The sequence below is a fragment of the Desmodus rotundus genome, chromosome 1 (genome assembly GCF_022682495.2).
Source record: "Desmodus rotundus isolate HL8 chromosome 1, HLdesRot8A.1, whole genome shotgun sequence".
Lineage (NCBI taxonomy): Eukaryota > Metazoa > Chordata > Mammalia > Chiroptera > Phyllostomidae > Desmodus > Desmodus rotundus.
The window spans coordinates 96,701,924-96,720,146 of NC_071387.1; the positions used below are offsets into that span (position 1 = coordinate 96,701,924).

General features: G+C 54.1%; 1 protein-coding gene and 1 long non-coding RNA gene across 2 annotated transcripts; both read left to right on the forward strand.

The window, feature by feature from the left end:
- The first annotated feature begins 369 nt into the window (after positions 1–369).
- LAT (linker for activation of T cells) lies at positions 370–5,165 on the forward strand. The gene is given in 12 exon segments (XM_024560522.3): positions 370–768; positions 963–990; positions 1,093–1,127; positions 1,387–1,474; positions 1,608–1,672; positions 1,763–1,804; positions 1,807–1,939; positions 2,011–2,105; positions 3,780–3,842; positions 4,045–4,107; positions 4,214–4,300; positions 4,474–5,165. Coding segments are annotated over 11 exon segments (795 nt in total). The 5' UTR covers positions 370–665; the 3' UTR covers positions 4,294–4,300; positions 4,474–5,165.
- A 6,112-nt stretch (positions 5,166–11,277) lies between these two features.
- On the forward strand, positions 11,278–17,969 carry LOC123479738 (uncharacterized). Its single transcript, XR_008426358.1, has 4 exons — positions 11,278–11,401; positions 15,166–15,249; positions 16,138–16,964; positions 17,734–17,969. It is a non-coding gene; the product is annotated as an uncharacterized lncRNA (long non-coding RNA).
- The last annotated feature ends 254 nt before the right edge of the window (positions 17,970–18,223 follow it).

Consider the following 18,223-nt stretch of genomic DNA (forward strand, 5'->3'; position numbering starts at 1 on the left):
TGGGTAGGCCCTGTGCCCCTCTGAATTCCCGGGGTCCACTTCCCTCCTTGCCGCCCCCTTGAGCCAAGGCTGTGGAGGCCGTGTCTGCTAGCTGGCCTGCAGTTGTCTTGTCCTTTTCCCACTGGTATGAGTTGTCCTTGTCCTGGAGACCAGCACACCCTTCTCGAGGACCTGAGGGTGGCTCCTTAGGCCTCCTCCCCCCTCCCCCCCCCCCCTGCTGGCTGGGTGGGGGTAGGAAGGGGGTGGATGCAGCCGGCTGAGGAGCCTGATGATTTCCTGCCCTCACCCGGAGCTCACCACAGCTTCCTGCCGCAGGCGGGCAGGCAGGCGCTGAGGAGAGGCGGGCGCCGAGCGGAGGGGCAGGTAGGCCTGTGTGCAGGGTCCATGCAGGGGTGGCTGGTGCCCCAGACTCCAGCCCAGGCCCTGGCCCGAGTGCTCTGGGATAAAGGGTCTTCCAGAGCCACCGCTGACCCCCACTCATCCCAACGAGGGGAAGGGATCCAGGGAGCCCTCAAGGAGGGTGCAGCTGCCCCTCACCAGGCTTCTAGCCTGGGGCCACTGTGCCCATTCTCTCTGCTGGCCCAGCCTGTGCTGTGGGGCAGATCTGTCCTGGAGGGGCGCACAGCGAGCAGTCAGGCCTGGTCCAAGCTCTGTCCTGCAGGTAGATGGAGGTGGCCACCCTGCTCCCTCTCGTGCCGGGCCTCCTGCTGCTGCCGCTCTTGGCCGTTTTGCTGATGGCCCTCTGTGTGCACTGCCGGGAGCTGCCAGGTGAGTGGGGGCTGGCGGGTGGGGGGGCGCTTGGACACACGGACAGGGATCCTCAGCCCACTCGTTCCCCAATCCCTCACATCGTCCCACTGGCCCTCATGGTCCTGCCTGCGGAGACACTGAGAGCCCCTGACTCCATTACCCGCTCCCCTTGTCGCTCCCTTTTCCTGCCTCACTGGCCTTCTCTCCCGCAGACTCATATGACAGTGCTGCCTCCGATAGGTGAGTCTGCCTTCGTGGCTGGTGTTGATCCCTTAATACCCTGCATGGGGCTGGCCCTGGGGCCTCTCCTGGTCCCTTACCAAGCTGTGTCTCTCCTGCCAGTGGGATTCTACATAGCATCACGATCAAACCGCCTCGTGAGTACATGGAGGGTCCTCTGCCTCTGGGGTAGGGAGGAGAGTTCCCTGGCATGTGAGCAAGAGTGTGCCTTTGTTCAGGTTCACCCTGTGGCTGCCCACATGGTCTTGACCTGAGCTGGGATGGGGAAGGATATAGGTGTCCTCAGGCCTGTCCAGGGCCCAGGGGTTTCAAGGGGTTCGTCTGTCCTTCGAGGCCTTGACAAGGGTAGGGCATGATGTCTGGACTCATTCCTTCACCTCGGTCCTGTGTCCTCAGCCACGATAGCCACCTGGCCACCAGCTACTTCCTATCCTCCTGTTACCTCCTATCCATCCTTGAGCCAGCCAGACCTGCTCCCCATCCCGTAAGTAACCCCTTCCACTCCAAGTCCCCTTCTTTACCCCGTGCCTCCTTGGATGGGGAGTTTCTTTCCCTGTTGCAACCCCTTTTGCCCCAGAGCCCCATCCCAGGCATGACTTCTGAGTTTTGACTCCCAGGAGATCCCCGCAGCCCCCAGGGGGCTCCCACCAAGTACCATCTTCCCGGCAGGACTCCGATGGCGGTAAGTTGGGGCGGGGCCTGGGGGGGGCTAGGGCTGACAGAGGGTGGGCCTCCCCTGACTTGGTCTCCCTCTCGCTCTCTCTCTCCCTAGCCAACAGTGTGGCAAGCTATGAGAATGAGGGTGCGTCTGGGACCCTGGTGCCCTGGATGGGGGGTGCTGGGGCCTGACCTGGACGGTGCTGACCCCTTGTGTCATTACCCCAGAGCCAGTCTGTGAGGATGAGGATGAAGACGAGGATGAGGAGGACTATCACAACGAGGGCTACTTGTGAGTGGCCAGGTGGGAGGAAGGGGCTGAGGCCGGGGTCCGAGCTAACCTGTCCCTTGACTTTCCTTCAGGGTGGTGCTTCCCGATACTGTCCCAGCCACCTGCAGTGCCGTCCCAGCAGCTCCCGTGCCCAGCAACCCTGGCCTCCGAGACAGCGCCTTTTCCAGTGAGTCGCCCTTCGACCTTGCCCACTCCTCCGTGCCACAGCCCCGCTGCCCCTCTCCTGCTGCTTCTGTGACGCCACTCCGCCTCTGGGTTCTCTCTTTTCCTAGAACTCTGGTCCTGCAGAGAGTGGGCACCCTGCTCTGATCTTCTGATTTTCTTACTCTCCCTGTCCTCATTCCTTTCTCTTTGCCATCTCCTCTGCAAGAGTTCCTCGACCTTATTCTCCTTTGGCTCCCTTCCTGGACTCTATTCTTTTAGTCTCTCCTGTGTGAAAGGTTTTTCTTGATCCCCGACGTGTTCCTTTTTCATAGCTTCTTGTTCTTGTTTCATGGAGGCAATATCATCTTGTAAATCTCCAAGGATACTGAATAAATGTTGTCTTTTTTGTCTTTGTTTTTGGGAATTTTTCTTCTGCTTCCTGCATTGTCTCTGTTTCCTTTGAGCTGCTTTTCTCCCTTTGGTTTGGTCACATCCTGCCTGTTGGGTGCTTTCCTTGCCTGGTAGTCTTCAGTGTTCGGTTCCTCTCCTCTCCTCTCGTGTGCGCCCCGGGCCATCGCCCGCACATGCTGGCTGCCTTTGCCATCCAGGGTCCCAAGGCGGGGACTCTCCCCCGAGATCCAGACTGTCTGTCCAGGTGCTTCTTTTCTTTCATTCACTTCTTCATTTATGATATTTACTGCTTGCCTCTGATATAACAGCTTATTAGTGCCATGATAAAGAAGCTAACAGTGTTGAGGACCTACTACGTGCCACACTCAGAGTTTCATGTGTACGAGCTTATTGAACCTCCAAATTCCCAGGTGTCGTTGGACCTGTCCCTTCCCCTCCTGTGCCTCAGTTATCCCAGCCGTACAATGGCAGGGTTCATTTATTCAACAGACACTTGGTAGCTCTTCCTGCTTAATACTTACATCTACTATTCACCGCTTTACTCCTCGCAGCACCTCTGTGAGATGGGTAGGTACTCATCCTATTTTTTTATACTCATCCTATTTTACGGATGATAAAACTGAGGCCTGGAGAGGTTGGGTAGCTTGTCTGAGGTTACATGATTAGTTGGTGCTAGAGCTGGACTTGAACCTGGGCAGTCTGGCTCCAAAGCCTGTCTTGTCCATGTCCTTATGGAGAAACAGGTCAACACATAAAAGAACAAGACACTGTCAATGACAATGTGTGCTACGAAGGGACGACGACAAGAATGGGAGATCAGGGCGGGTCTGTCTGAAGACGAGGGGCCAGCGGGGCTGACGGCACCTCCGACTTAGTCCAGCCCTGACAGTTGGGTCACCTCCACGCGTGCCACCCAGCCCGACCTCTCTGAGCTGCCCTCTGGCTCTGCTCCCCAAGCGGGGGTACTGCGGGTGTCTGCCGTCTCTCCTCTCTCCAGCAGTAACATCCCCTCTATGAGTTCTGGTCAAATCACCCTGTTCTCCCCGTTGCCATGGCCTCTGCCCTCCTCTAGGCCACTGGCTTCCCTGGTCTGGGGTGCCCCATCTGCATCCCTCTGGGGCTGACTGTGGGGACAGTCCCTGGGCGTCTGCACAGGCATCTCGGGCTGGTTTTGTTGAAAGTCTTTGGTGGCTGTGGTTGGGAGCTTCCTCTGCTCAGGCGCTCTGGGAATCTGTGCCCGAGGGCTCTGGGTGACCGTGCTGGGGACTCTGGTGATTTTCTACAGTGGAGTCGGGGGAAGATTATGTGAACGTTCCTGAAAGCGAGGAGAGTGCAGACGCATCTCTGGGTGAGCGGCTGGCGCCCTCCTAGGGTCCACCTTCCCCCCACTCCCTCCCTCTGCCACCCCACCCCACCTCTCAGTGTGGCCGTGCCCCCACCCCTTTTGTGGCTCTGTTGCCCTTTGTCCGGGTGTCCTCCTGCTTTCTCACCCTCAGTGTGGCCTGCCCCCTTTCGGTGTGGCAGTCCCTCATCCTGACCTCTCCCCACAGATGGGAGCCGGGAGTATGTGAACGTGTCCCAGGAGCTGCAGCCCATGGCTAGGACTGAGCCGGGTGTGTGCTGCAGGCGGGGCAGGCACTGGGAGCTCCCTGGGTGGGAGGTGGGGAGAGGAGGGGGTGCAGTTTTCAAGCTGAGGACCAACCTCCCTTCCCCTCACAGCCATCTTGAGCTCCCAGGAGGCAGAGGAGGAGGAGGAAGAGGGTGCCCCCGATTATGAGAATCTGCAGGAGCTTCACTGAGGGCCTGGTGAGAGCCCTGTGCAGCCCTGCCCTGGGCCCATGGACTCCTGACCCTCCCTCGAAGGCCCTGTCCCACCACCTCAGCCCCATCCTCCCTGACTCTGGGGACCCCTCTTACACGCCCCCCACTGTCCCTGACCCCCAAACCCCTCCCTCTCTCCCTGCCCTCCTGTATTGCAGTATGAGGCGTGCCTGTCCTGGAGTCTGCCTTGCCTGGGAGGGCTGAGCTGGGCAGCTGGCAGCGGCTCTGGGGGGCCCACTTGGTACCCCAGCCCGGCTCCAGCCTGACAACAGCCTGAGAATTTTCCTCCTAACTTATTGTCACTTTGGGGTCCAGTCTAGGTGCCCCCAACACTCTGCACCTTCTGACACAGCCTGAGAATGAACTGCCTCGGCCCCGCCCCACTCTATAATAGAATAAAGGCTGGTGTGGTCTGTAGTGCTCTTGACTTTGGGGGGCCCAGTGGGTCGGAGTCAGGGTGAGGGGGCTGTGCCTCAGGCCTGCGTGTGTGCGTGTCTGTGGCTCTCCATCCTCCACAGGGCCTGCGTGCTCCTAGGGCCCTGGCCAGGTACTGCAGGGCTGGCTGTGAGTAACGGCCAGGACACGTCTCCTGGTGCGTGCGGCAAGCCTGACCCAGACTGGCCCCTCTGGGACCCAGATGCATCTCCCCATGAGGCAGCCCCCCAGAGACGATGGCTGCGCTAATGGGGGAGTGGGGCATGGGGGTGTGCTGGGGGGCCTCCGAGCAAGACCCTTCTCTGCCAGCCCCTAGTTTCTTCATCTTTAAAAGAAGCGGGAGGACTCGATGACATTGAAGGGCTTTCTTAGTTTTTACCTTTTGTGGGTCTCAATAAAACAGAACTTAAAAATTGTCTGAGCAACTGAAACAGTTAATGCACAGCACAGCGCTTTTCGGGCTTTGATGTGCGGACGACGCTCCCCGGAGGCTCTGCCCAAGTGCAGATACTGATGCAGCAGGTCTGGGTGGGGCCCCGAGCACCTGCTTTTCCCAGGAGCTCCCGAGTGGTTCTGATGCAGCCGTTCCGACTACCACACCTTAAGTAGCAGGGACTGATGGATACCCTGTAACTGGCTCCAGTGCGGGCATGTGACCTAACCTGGGCCAATGAGGACCGCTTGGGACTTGGGCAGGAAGCGTCAGGAAGGAGAAGCTCTTTTAGTTCATGGCAGTTGTTCCCCTGGAGGGATGTGGTCCTGAAGCCCCCACTTGGAGATCCTGGCTGAGAATGAAGCCAAGAGGAGAAAGTGGCCCAGAGACAGACAGGGCCGGTTCCAGTCAGAACCCCTGGAACCCCTGGAACCTCTGGATCCAGTCACACCCGAAGCAAGACAGACACCCCCTCAAACTTTCCAGTTACATGGGCCAGTAAATGACCAGTTCTCTCCCACTGGCTTGCCTGGGGTGGTAAAGTGCCTGGTGTCCTTGGTGACAATAGTGACAGCTTCTCTGCTGGGTGCCTGCTGCATTCTCATGCTTATTTACTCATCCTCACTCCCCTGTCGTTGGTTACAACACGGGCTCAGAGAGGAGAAGCGATTTGCCCAAAGGCGCACAGCCCAAGTGGCCGATCAGGGTTAGCTCTGTGGCTGTGGACCTTCAGAGTCCCTACTTCAGTGCCCTGCTCGGTGTCGCACGGTGCTGCCCCAGTCGGGGAAGTTTGTGACGGGCCCAAAAGGAGGAGTGAGGGAGGGCAGTCGAGGGAGGGCACTGGACTGGCTGGACATCGACAGGCGGAGATAAGTCATTTTTTGTGGGGAGGTGAAAATGGGCAGAGAGGCACCTTTGCGCCGGGCTGAGGGATAAATGGTTTGCCAACAAGGCATGTTGGTGCCGCCACCTTGGAGAACAGCCTAGCAACATCAGTAAAGCTGACAACGGTGTGTCCCTTTACCTAGCAAATTTCTGGGTAGAACCTGACACGGTGGCGCACGGGCTAAGGGGGCCGGACCAGAGGCTCCACAGCACTGTATGGCTGGGGACTGCCGGGGGATCGGACACGCACCAGGGGACCCCCAACGGATACAAATGAATGAACAGGATCAGCACCTGTCACATCAAATAAACACCAACAGAACCTGAGGTGGCAAAAGGAGAACAAGTTATTTTATTTATATAAAGCTTAAAAATTGTGAAAAAAGAGATATATTGTTCAGGGATACACATGTATGCAAAGATATCAAGATAAGCAGAGGCGTAGAGGAATCCCACATTCAGGGGAATGGTGGCCTCGGGGCGAGAGGGGCGGGATGTTGGGGAGAAGTTCAGGAAGGCCTCAGTGAGGTGCATAACGTCTTACTCTTAAGCAGTGTTGGGTACACAGCGTTTGATATATGATTCTCTTAAGTGTTTACGTATCTGGATGATTTCATAATAAGAGGAGAGACCAGGGCCCGAGGAGGGAAAGGGTGGGGGTGGGAGGGCAAGGCAGCTGCGGGAGACAGTGAACAGGAGGCTGACAGTCACCGGTCCTCCTGGCCAAGCTGGTGAGCTGCACATGGCCCTTCAGGACTTAGGAGCAGTATATGCAAAGGCCCTGAGGTCAGGACAGTGAGGAGGCTGTTGTAGTAGTTCACAGGGAAGAAGGCAGTGGGCTAGCCACAGTGGGGTGGGGGGGCAATGGAGATATGTGGTAGAATAAGAAGTTTGGATGTCATGACAGGTGGGCTGTGAGCTGTGAGGCACAGGAAGTCCAGGGTGACCCTGGTCCTTACTTTGGTGGTTGGGGGGGGCATCCTGTGAGGCCCTAAGCAGATTCCCATTTGTGTTCCTTGGTCCAGTAAGAGGCTGTGGCTTTGCTTCCACTAGGCAGTGCACCAGGTGGGTAGACAGTCAGGGCAACAGGGTCTAAGGGACTGGGACTTCTGAGCACATTGGGGTGATCGCGAGAGAGAATCCCCATACATGGAAGCTGGGGAACAGAAAGAGCTTTTTCTTGGAGTCTGTTGTTGGAGGAAAGGTAGATTTAGAGATAAGCGGTAAGAGTGTTTTCTGGAATTGCTGGGGGAGACATCTGGGTGCTTCGAAAAGCCGTTAGGAGGTGATAGCTCTGGTGACTTGGGTTCTCTCAGAAGCAGCCCTTGGGACAGGGATGCTGGTGCAAGCAGTTTATTCGAGAGACGGTCCCAGAAGTCACTGCTCTGGAGCAGGGGAGTGCGACCGGAGAGAGAAGACAGACAACAGGAGGCGCACAGAGAGCCGGTCGCCACTGCGGACACCTGGGGCGTGGTCCTGTCCTGAGTGAGAGGGCAGATGGCCTGCGGGAGCCCTCCTGCCAGGGCTGGGGTGGGGTGGGGGTGTGTGCACATCCCTTCCCTGTAGTCTCTGGTTGAGGGCTGCCTCCCGGGGTGGTTAATTCTTCAGAACTTTGGGCCTGCCACTCACATGGGCACAGTGGGCTGCAGCGACCAGAGCCGGCGCTCCAGCCAGTGCCTGACCGCCAAGGCTCCCCAGCGCCTGCTGCTACAGGGGCGCGGACTGCCTACGGCATTGGTGCAGCTTTTCCCAGAGTGCAAGGTGCGCCCCGAGTCCCGGAGACGCCGCTGCAGGGAGAGCGGTGCAGTCGGAGCAGCTCGGGCAAAGTCTCCAACAGCACTCCGGAGGGTCGACGTTCGCACTGAGCGAGCGATGGCTGGGAGAGATCTGTGCTAAATATCCGTTTCTGTTTGGCTGACCTAGTATTTCCCAAATTTATTTGACGTCGGAGCCCTTTAAAATGCTATCATCAGCGCTTGGCAGACCAGCTTTTAGCATCTCTGGAGGACGCCGTTTGTTTCGGCCTTGCCCGCGCCCGCCCGTGCCTCCTCCTCCCAGCGATGCCGTGGAAGGCAAGCACTTCCAGACTCGCCTCTTCGCTCACCCTCTCCCTCGTCTGCTGCCCCTCGGAGAGCCCTGGCGAACTCTTTGTGGCGGTAACCCGTCCGTCCGGGGCACGCCGTCAGTCTGCACAGCTCCCTAGGGCCCAGCCAGGGCCCCACTTCCTCCTCAGTCCCCGAAGGGAAGTCTCCGAGGCATTCCTCACTTTTCCTCATTTGCAGGTGTCAGGGGTGTCGAGCTGACTGCGGTAATCCCAGAGAGAAGACCGCTTCAGGCGGCCCGCGCACTGGGACCCAAGTCTGGAGGCTCGAGTTTTAGTCCCAGCTTTGCCACGAGCTTTCTGGACCGTGGGGACTCTTGAGGATGTTGGACTTAAAGTTTGAAACCTTCTTATTCTGGCACCCCTATCCCCCAAAAGTATCCCTGACAATGAAGGAGTAGGGCCCCTTGTTGCTGAGAAGATAGGAAATGTCCACGTGTGGCTGGAGGCAGAGGTGGAAACATCATCACCCACGTCCAGTTTCTCCTCAGCACTTTTCTCTGTGGACTGCACTTTCGGAGTTTTCCCTGTGTGGTCGTGTGCAGGTTCTAGCAGCTCCAGGGACCGTGTCCTTCCAGATTGCCATCCGGAGTGCGAATGCCCCAGTGCCTGCAGCAAAGGCCCTAAACTCGCTCTAGCTGCCGTAACTGGGGACACGTGGCACTCTGGGCCAGTCACGGGCCAGGAGAGTGCCACGTGCCGACTCAGGCCTGTGTCGTGGGCTTGGCCGCCTGGCTCTAAGGGTGGGAATGGGTGAGGCCCTCAAAGAACACTAGGGGCAGTTGCTGGCAGAAGGGAAGATGGCTGTTGAGATGCATCTCCTCCACACTCATTGTGTGGCACACTCGCTGTTTCAGAGTCTCACAACATTCCTATGTGTAAGGTGTGGGGAACCCCTCCCATAGAAAAGGAAACAGGCTCAGAGAGGTTAAGCGATCTGCCTGAGGCACAGAGCAAATTCCAATTACTTATGGCAGAGCAGCCTGCTTTGAGGTGGAGGGAGGGAGGCTATGTTCTGGTTAAAAGTTGGTGCTGGCGGGGAGGAGGAAGCTTCCCTCTACCAGCACGGTTCTTCCCACTGGTCTAATCACCAAGTAGACAAGAGGCAGATGAACAAGGGAAAATCACCAAATTCAGCACATGCCTATGTGTGGGGACTCACATACACAGGGGAGTCAGAGACCCCACGTGCAGGAGAGGCCCACAGACAGAACGGGAACAGCGGTGGGCACACACCACTCTCTGAGGTGAGCATGAGCTGAGGTGCCTCGGGGGCCTCAGGGGGCCACTGCAGGGTAAGAAGCACAGGTGTTCCGGAATTCCTAGTTTGCCCCAGAGGTTACCTCTGATAGTCTCTGATTAGGGGCAGGCTCCCAGTACCAGTTCTTCTAGGTAGTTAAGGAAGGGGCAGAAGTTTCTCTTGAGCCTGAAGCCAAAATGCCTTCAGCTCAAAATGATCCTAACACCACAGAGGCAACTCTTGGGGTGACTCGTTCTGAACCCCCCGGGGCAGAAGGAGGAAACAAAAAGGCAAACCAAAAGGGAAACTCCACAGAGAGTGAAGTGTGGTCTGCGTAGGGACTTCTGTGGGAACGCTTGGGCATGAGGCTCTCTCTTTGGAGATGGCCCAACAGGGAGGACAGGGCTTGGGACTGCCAGGGGCCCCCATGGGAAGGGCCCCCAGGAAGGAGAAGGCAGCATGGAGATGAGCAATGCCAGGAGTGGGGAGCGGGGACCTGTCCCCAAGAATGTGGGTCCTGCATCCATCTCCTCCTGAAACTGGTTCCACCTTGAAATGTTCAGTTACAGGAGCTAATTAACACCCTTCCTCCAGCTGGGCTTCTATCATTTGCAAATGAAAGGGCCCTGACTCATCTAGACAGGATGCTGTGGAGCGCGACCTTCCACCCGGCCCACCATCCGGCACTTAAGAATGCCACCCGTGGTCACACACGCCTCACACACGCTTCACACACACTGTGACAGTAAGTTCTTCTCATTCTCACCCTCTCACAAACGAGGAGACTGAGCTCAGAGAGGGCAGGTGGCCAGACCGTGTAGGGTGCTGGCGCTCTGTCCCTGAGCGCCAAGGCAGCCCCTGGTCCAAGGAACATGCCCACCACATTCCTCCTCAGGCCTCCCTGTCCACCTTGAGTGTGGGGGGCAGCTGAAGGCACTCCCCTGCCTGACCTCAAACTGGGGCTGCTGGCCCTGGGGCTGTGGGCTGCTTCACAGCTGGGCCCCAGCTGGGTCCCTTTTCTGGAGGGAGGAAGGGCTATGTGAATCCGCAGGGTGGATGTTTGGAGCATCTGTGGCCCCATGGGAGCTGGGAGGGCCCCTGGAGCTCCAAGAGAGGGGAATATGGAGCCTCTGGCCTCCTCCCCCAGTGCCCCTCCTGCCTACATGCTTGGGTCCCGTCCCCACCTGCCTCTGCACCTGCATGGGCCTCAGCATTCTCACCCTATCCCATCTGGCCCTCAGGCTCACCAGTTTTCTTTCTGTTTCTGGGGGCCCCACACCCCAAGGCCTGACTCTGGCCTCCTTTCTCCCTGTCCCGCTTCCTGCCTCCCCCTTTCTTCTTTTAAATTTTTTTTAAAAAAATTATTGATTTGAGGGGGAAAGAGAGTGAAACACAGACTTGTTACTCCACTTATTTATGCTTTCCCTGGTTGACTCGGGTGTGAGCCCTGACCGGAGACCTAACACACGATCTTGGTGTGTCGGGATGGCGCTTGAACCAACTGAGCTGCTGGGCCAGGCCCCCAGTCTCCTTTCTGACCGCCTCTCTCGTCTCTGTCTGCTTCTCTGCCTGGTGGCTCTGTCTCCCCCCTGTCTCTCTCCCCTGTCTCTCTTTATCTCTTTGTCTCTGTCTTGGGGATTCTTTCATTTTCTCTCTCTCTCTCTCTCTCTGATCTCTCTCCTTCTCTGTCTCCCTCCTCCTCTCCCTGCCCCACCCCACATCCTGAGTTGTCTTTGGGGAACCGGAAATTTGGGGGATCAGAGAGATACCAGGAGGCTCAGCTGCTGCTGCCTAGAGATAATACATGGGGGTGGGGGGGCTGGGCTGGACGGGGGTTGGGGGAGCACAGCCTGGCACACACAGAGACAGACAGAGGAATTGTGTCACTTCTTTGGGCCTCAGTGCCAACCTCTGTGGATGGAGCTTGATGACCCACCTCCCTGGCAGGAATCAAATCAAGCAGCCTGGCGGGAGCAGGCTCAGGAGGACCTGGTGAATGAGGGACGGGAGGGAGGGCTGGGCCAGGGGATCTGAGGGTGAGGCTGGCTGGGGCTGCTGAGGGACTGAGAGGAGGGAGACTTGCAGGTGCTCTGAGCTAGTCCCCTCCTGTCACCGAACGTCTGGTCCCATCTGTACCATGGTTGGCAGCACTGACTGTGTGACAAGTCCTGTCTACCAGTCACTGCTTTAGTCCTCAGAGCATCCCTATGACGTGGGTACTGTTATTAACTCTATTTTACAGATGGGGAAACTGAGGCACGGAGGTCCCGCAGCTAGGAACCGTTGACTTGACCTGCCTCGATTGAATCAGATCTGTCATTGCCCACGTGTGGTGCTCTGTACGTTTGCCCATTTTAAACATCAGCCCGCCTTAAATCCTGGGGGGAGAGTAATTTTCCTCTCCATTCTGATATGGTTACAAAGAAAAGTGCTTTTGGATTCCGCTACTTAATAACCTTTGACATTCACTAGCCTTCCTTTTTATACACAGGGAGGATGCTGCAAACTTCCTGCCCTGAGTAGGCAGCTTCTGGAATTTAATTATTTGGTTTGACTTTGCTGGATTTGTTTTTTAGGATTTCCTTTTATTAGGCAAGCAACACTGGTTTTCCATCAAGGAGTGTGCCATGTAGTTGCCTTTCAAATGAATTTCAGTTTTAAAAGGAAGCCATTTTAAATAAGATGGGGTACAGGCAAATATGGATATTGTCAAGGTCTTTTTTTTTTAAAGATTTTATTTATTTATTTTTGGAGAGAGGGGAAGGGAGGGAGAGAGGGAGAGAAACATCAGAGCATGGTTGCCTTTCACGCCCCCTACTGGGGACCTGGCCTGCAACCCAGGCATGTGCCCTGACTGGGGATCAACCGGCGACCCTTTGGTTCACAGGTGGGCGCTCAATCCACTGAGCCACACCAGCTGGGCGGATATTGTCAAGGTCTTGAATGTGGAATCAGAGTTGAATTTTAGGAAACTCAGAGCCAGCTGGTGACTGAGAGCCCTTCTCTGGCTCTGCCATGTCCCTCCAGATTGCCTGCCCAAGCCCACCTGGGCCCCCGGCAGCCATCTCAGGGCACGCAGCGGTGATTTAGGTGGCGCCATGCCTGGGGGGCCCTGTGGCTTCTTCAGCGTTTCTGGTAGCAAGCAGCAGAAGCCAGCTGGGCTGTTGGATTCAGACAGTCACTGAAGGGGAGGCCAGGCCCTGAGGGTCACAGGACAGGGCTGAAGCAGGCTTGGAAAACCAGCAGGAAGTAAGGGGACAGTCTGCTGAGCAGGTGGCTGCTAGGGCTGAGCCCAGGCACCCCCAGTACTGCCAGTAGGACGGTGGCTTGACCTCCACTGTCCCTCAGTCTTTGGTCATCTGCACCGTGCCCTTGGCCCAGCCCAGATCCCACATCCACAGCCAAGCTGCCTGGTGATCTTCCTTAAGGGAAGTGGGGCCTGGGGCTCCTCAGTGCCCCACAATTGCAGCTCCTCCCACATAAGTGAGGGCCCAGGGCTGTGGAACCCTCCTCTCAGGCCTCCATACCTCTGACAGGGGAGCCAGGCCCCCTCACCATAGGCCTGACTCCTGCTCTGCCCCAGCCTTGCTTGGAGCCACTCCTCTACCCCGGGCCTCAGCACCCCCATTTGCTGACGGGGTGTGTATGTGGGGGGGCGGCGATGATTTAAAATCAGTCCAAGGAGCTGATTCGGGGGTTCAGCAGACATTGTATGTGTTGAGGAACAGGGGAGATTTCGAAAGGTGTCTGTGGACTCAGCCATTCCTTAGGATAAAACAGTTTGTTGTTATAATTTCTTTCTTTTTTTTTTTTTTAAGATTGTATTTATTTTTTAGAGAGAGGGGAAGAGAGGGAGAGAAGCATTGATCTGTTGCCTCTCACACACCCCCAAACAGGGACCTGGCCTGCAACCCGGGCATGTGCCCTGACTGGGAATCAAACCTGTAACCGTTGGGTTCTCAGGCTGGTGCTCAATCCACTGAACTGTACCTGCCAGGGCTGTTGTTATAATTCTTTTTATAATAAACGGTAATGATACATTTGAACTCACAAAACAAGTTTGTGCTGATAAAAGACTGCCTTTTCTCTGTCTCCTGTCCATGGGGCCACGCACAGGATTTCAGCCATTCACTTCGCGCTGGCTCCGGGGGGTGGGGGGGGCAGCCACGCCCCAAGCAGGCCAGGCTCATTTCCGCCTGGGACTGTTCACACTTGATGTTTCCTCTGCCTGGAGCTCTTCTCCCACGTCCTCACACAGCTCGCTCTGTCTGTCACTTGGATCTCAGATGAAATTTCCCCTCTTAGAGAACTTCCTGTCTGCTCCACGTAATCTTGTCCTCCTCCCAATCACCTTGTGTCTTGTCACCCCGTTGAACTGGTATCTTAATGCTGATCTTTTTATACATTTGGTGTTTGTCATCGGTTTCCCTCTAGATTGGGAGCACCCTGCTCATCTCCGTCTCTCCAGGGCCTAGACCGAGTGCAGCGTAGAGCGGGCTCTTGGTCAACAGTGTTGAATGAGTTGAGAGAGCTTAAGGCAGGCGCGGGAGCCCTCCGGTGACAAGTTCCCCGCAGTCCTTGCAGCCCTGACAGGCGGTGCTCGCCCAGCCTCAGGGAAGCACAGTCTAAAGGACAGATTGCAAACTGGTGGACCGCGATACCATTTAATTTTTTTAAAATTGTGGTGAGAAAAATGCGTAAGAGAAAATTCCCCATGTTAACCAGTTTTAAGTGTGCAATTCAGTAGTCATGTATGTTCACATTGTCATGCGACAGGCCCCAGAACGTCTTTATCTGGCAGAACTAGAACTCTGCCCACTAAGCTACAACTCCTCACCATTCTATCCTGTTTGTATCGTTTGACTACTTTAGGTACCTCATATAAGTGGGATTGCACTGTATTCATTTTTTGTGTGACTGGCTTATTTCACTCAGCACAATGTCCTCAGAGTCACCCATGTTGTAGCACATGACATGTACACATTGCAGGTTTTTGTTTTTTTTTTAAGATTTTCTTGCTTTATTTTTTAGAGAGGGGAAGGGAGGAAGAAAGAGAGGGAGAGAAACACCAATGTGTGGTTGCCTCTCACACGCCCCCTACTGGGGACCTGGCCCGCAACCCAGGCACGTGCCCTGACTGGGAATCGAACTGGCGACCATTTGGTTTGCAGGCCCGTGCTCAATCCACTGAGCCACACCAGCCAGGGCTGATAGAAGTTATCTTAATGGGTATGAGGTGATACCTTGCTGTGGTTTTAATTTACATTTCCCTAATGGTTAGTGATGCGAAGCATCTTTTCATATGAGTGTTGACCATATTTGTATTGTGTCTTTGAAGAAACATCTATTTAAATTCTTTGCCCATTTTTAAACCCAGTTATTTGGTATTTTGTGGTTGAGTCATAGGTGTGCTCTATGTAGTTTGGATACTAACCCCTTATCAGATGTGCTGCCTTTCGCTCTGTTGACGGCGCCACTCGATGCACGGAAGCTTTCAAGTCCGATGTAGTGCCATTCACCCGTTTTCGCCTTTGTTGCTGCGCCTTTCATGTCACACCAAAGAATCGTTGCCAAATCCATGAAGCTTTTCCTCTAGTTTTTTTTCTGAGTTTTATAGTTTTAGGCCTTACGTTTGATCTTTAATCCTTTTTAAGTTAATTTCTATATGGTGTTAGGTAATGGTTCAACTGCATTTTGCGTGTGGATATCCAGTTTTCCTAGCACCATTTGTTGAAACACTGTCCTTTCCCTCCTAGGTGGTCTTGGAAGCCTTGTTAAAGATCATTGGGCCATACATGCGAGGGCTTATATTTGGGATCTGCATTCCATTCCATTGACCTGTATGTATGTATGTATGTATTTTCCTCACCTAAGGATATGTTTATTGGTTTAAAAATATTTTTTAAATTAATTAATTTTATTATTTCCATCACTATTTATCCCCTCTATACCCTCTTCCACCTCCACCCATTTCCCTCCCCTTGTTTATTGATTTAGAAAGAGAGAAAGGGGGAGATAGAGAAAGAGAGAAATACTGATGTGAGAGAAACATCGACTTTTTGCCTCCCACGCTCGCCCCGACCTGGGATCGAACCTGAAACATTTGGTGCGTGGGGTGATGCTCCAACCAACTGAACCACCCAGCTAGGGCTATATGTCTGTCTTAACGCTACTTTTGGCTACCGTAGCTTTGTGATGAGTGCTGAAATAAGGAAGCACAAGTCTCCTAACTTTGTTCTTCTTTTTTGAGATTATTTTGGCTATTTGAAATTCCTTGAGATTACATATAAATATTAGGGTGATTTTTTTCTATTTAACTTTTAAAAAATTAGGTCTAATCAGAATTAAAATTAACTGTAAGCAACAGAGACCTCACTACAGTAACTCAGACTAAAGAAAAGTCTGTTTCTCTTGGGTGTAAAAAAAAAAAAAAGACTGGAGGGAGGTAGCTGGGTCTTTGTGCAAATTAGAAAAAGATGCCCGTTCTCCAAGAGCCCTTTTCCCACCTGTGGGAAAATTGTTGCAATGCGTTGATTTTGTGTGAATAAGACCTCCCACTATTACATTTCCGGAAAACGGTCATGGCACACATGTAAATCTGCAACCACATGAACGGTGTGCCCTCCCGTGTGGTGCCCTGTGATGCCAGAGTCCCCCCGTCCGGGGGGGGGGGTGCCAGCTCTGCAGCATCACCAAGGGCCTGGCTTCCTTCTGTGTTTCTGCCTCAGCCCAGCTCTCAGCTCCGTCCTCAGAGTCACAAGATGGCTGCTGATGCTCACATCTGTTCTGGAAGGAAGAAGGAGGAGAAGGGCCGGGGAGCAAAATGGGCACCTGTCTCACCAACTGAAAGCCCCTGCTGGAGAGATTTTATGCATCTCCACTCATGGAATCCACAGCTTCTACTTCATTGGCCACCCCTCACTGCAGCAGAGACGAGGAAATGCATTCTTTTACCTGAGTGTGCTGTGACCTCAAATACAGAGAGCCCTGAAACTAAGGAAGAAGCTCGCCATGCGAGGGCAGGGGAAGGCTCCCACTATTGCTAACAGTAAGAACACAGGTCATTTCCATACGCAATTCCAGTTCCAGCCTCTTCTGCCAGCGTGAAAGATCTGGTGATGCTCTCTTTTGCATTCCCACGTGGCAATGACTGGCCAAAGCTGAGTAGAAACCGCTTGTTTTATTTTATTTTCAGTTTTCTAATTAAAATTTAACACATTCTTAAGATGGGCATTATATTCCTGTGCTTAAAAATCTGAAAGGTACTAAAGAGTGTACGGAGGCCCCGGCTGGGTAGCTCAGTTGGTTAGAGTCGCCCCCATGTGCCAAGGTTGCGGGTTCGATCCCCGGTCAGGGCATATACAGGACTCAACCAAGGAATGCATAAATAAGTGGAACAACAAATCGACGCCTCTCTGTCTCTCAAGTCAATTAAAAAATTTTTTTTAAGAGTATACAGGGGGAAATCTCCCTCTCGCCTCTTCCCTCAGCGCCACGTTCCCGTCCCGGGCGCAGCCGGCGTTCTCTGTCACCCGGAGATTTTCCCTGTGAGCGTGTAAGTAAACGCGCGTATGCGCACATTCTCCGCCCTCCGTCTTCACACGAACCGTGTAATTTGACGTGCTCTTTGCGCCTTGGAGGGCGTTCCGTGTCAAACCCCCGAACTACTCGTTCCTTTCACAGCTGCACAGTTTGCCATCCTGGGGATGTGCTTTGCCTAGTTCTCTAGTGAAGTGATGGGCATTTAGGTAACGGGCTTTACAAAACCAGAAGTTGCCGTGAGCAATCTTGCACATAAGTCACGTTGCCTGTGTGGGAGTATTTCTGCATAATGAACCTCTAGAAGTGGAGTCACTTGGTCAAAGTGAGGGAGCAAGTGTTATTTTGATAGGTATTGTGAAATCCCCCTCCGGGGGAGGGGCCGCTGGCGCTCCCACAGCGGCGCGGGCAGGCCCGTGTCCCCACACCCTCCCAACCCAGAGTGCTGTTGGGAGCTACCGGCTGCCAAACTGTCAGGCACACAGCAGCGTCTGACTGTAGTTCTAACTGGCATCTCTCTTTTTAAAAATTTAATCTTTATTGTAGTTTTTCATTACCATTTCGTCCCGTTATAATCCCTCCCCCCAATTTCTTTTTTTTAATTAAATACTTTTGCATTTTATTGTTGTTCAAGTTTTCTGCCTTTTCATTTCTCTTATTATGAGAAAAGATGAGCATCTTTTAATGTGTTCACGAGTGACTTGGGTTTCCTGTTCTTTGACCTGTCTGCTTTGAGTCCCTTGCCATTGTTTAAAGTAGTCTGTCTTTCTCTTGTTTATTTCCAGGAACGCTTTGCCTATGAGGAAAATGAACTCTTCCTCTGTGTCCCGGGGAGTAAATATCCTTCCCCAGTTTGTCATTTTCCCAGTCTGGCTCTCTTTTAAACAAAAACCCTTCTGAAGTACGGCACACGCAGCGAAGGGTCAAATCCTCGCCCTGCCGGCCAGCCACCTGGGGCTCACCGCTGTTTACCTCACTGGGGCTTTCGCCGTGGAAGCTTCTGAGGTTCTACATGGTTGAGTTTATCAGCCTAGGTTTTGTGTCACAGTTAGGCCTTGTCCACTCTGAGATTAAAAGAAAATTCCGACATGGCTTATTTTAATATTGTTGCTGTTTATCATTTTCACTTAGGTCTTCAATGTAATGTGTCCTAGTGTAAGGTGTGAGGTATAGAGCAGCCTTTTTAAAAAATATATTTTATTTAGCCCAGGTTGGTATGGCTCAGTGGATTGAGTGCCAGCCAGAGAACCAGGGGGTGGCTGGTTTGATTCCCAG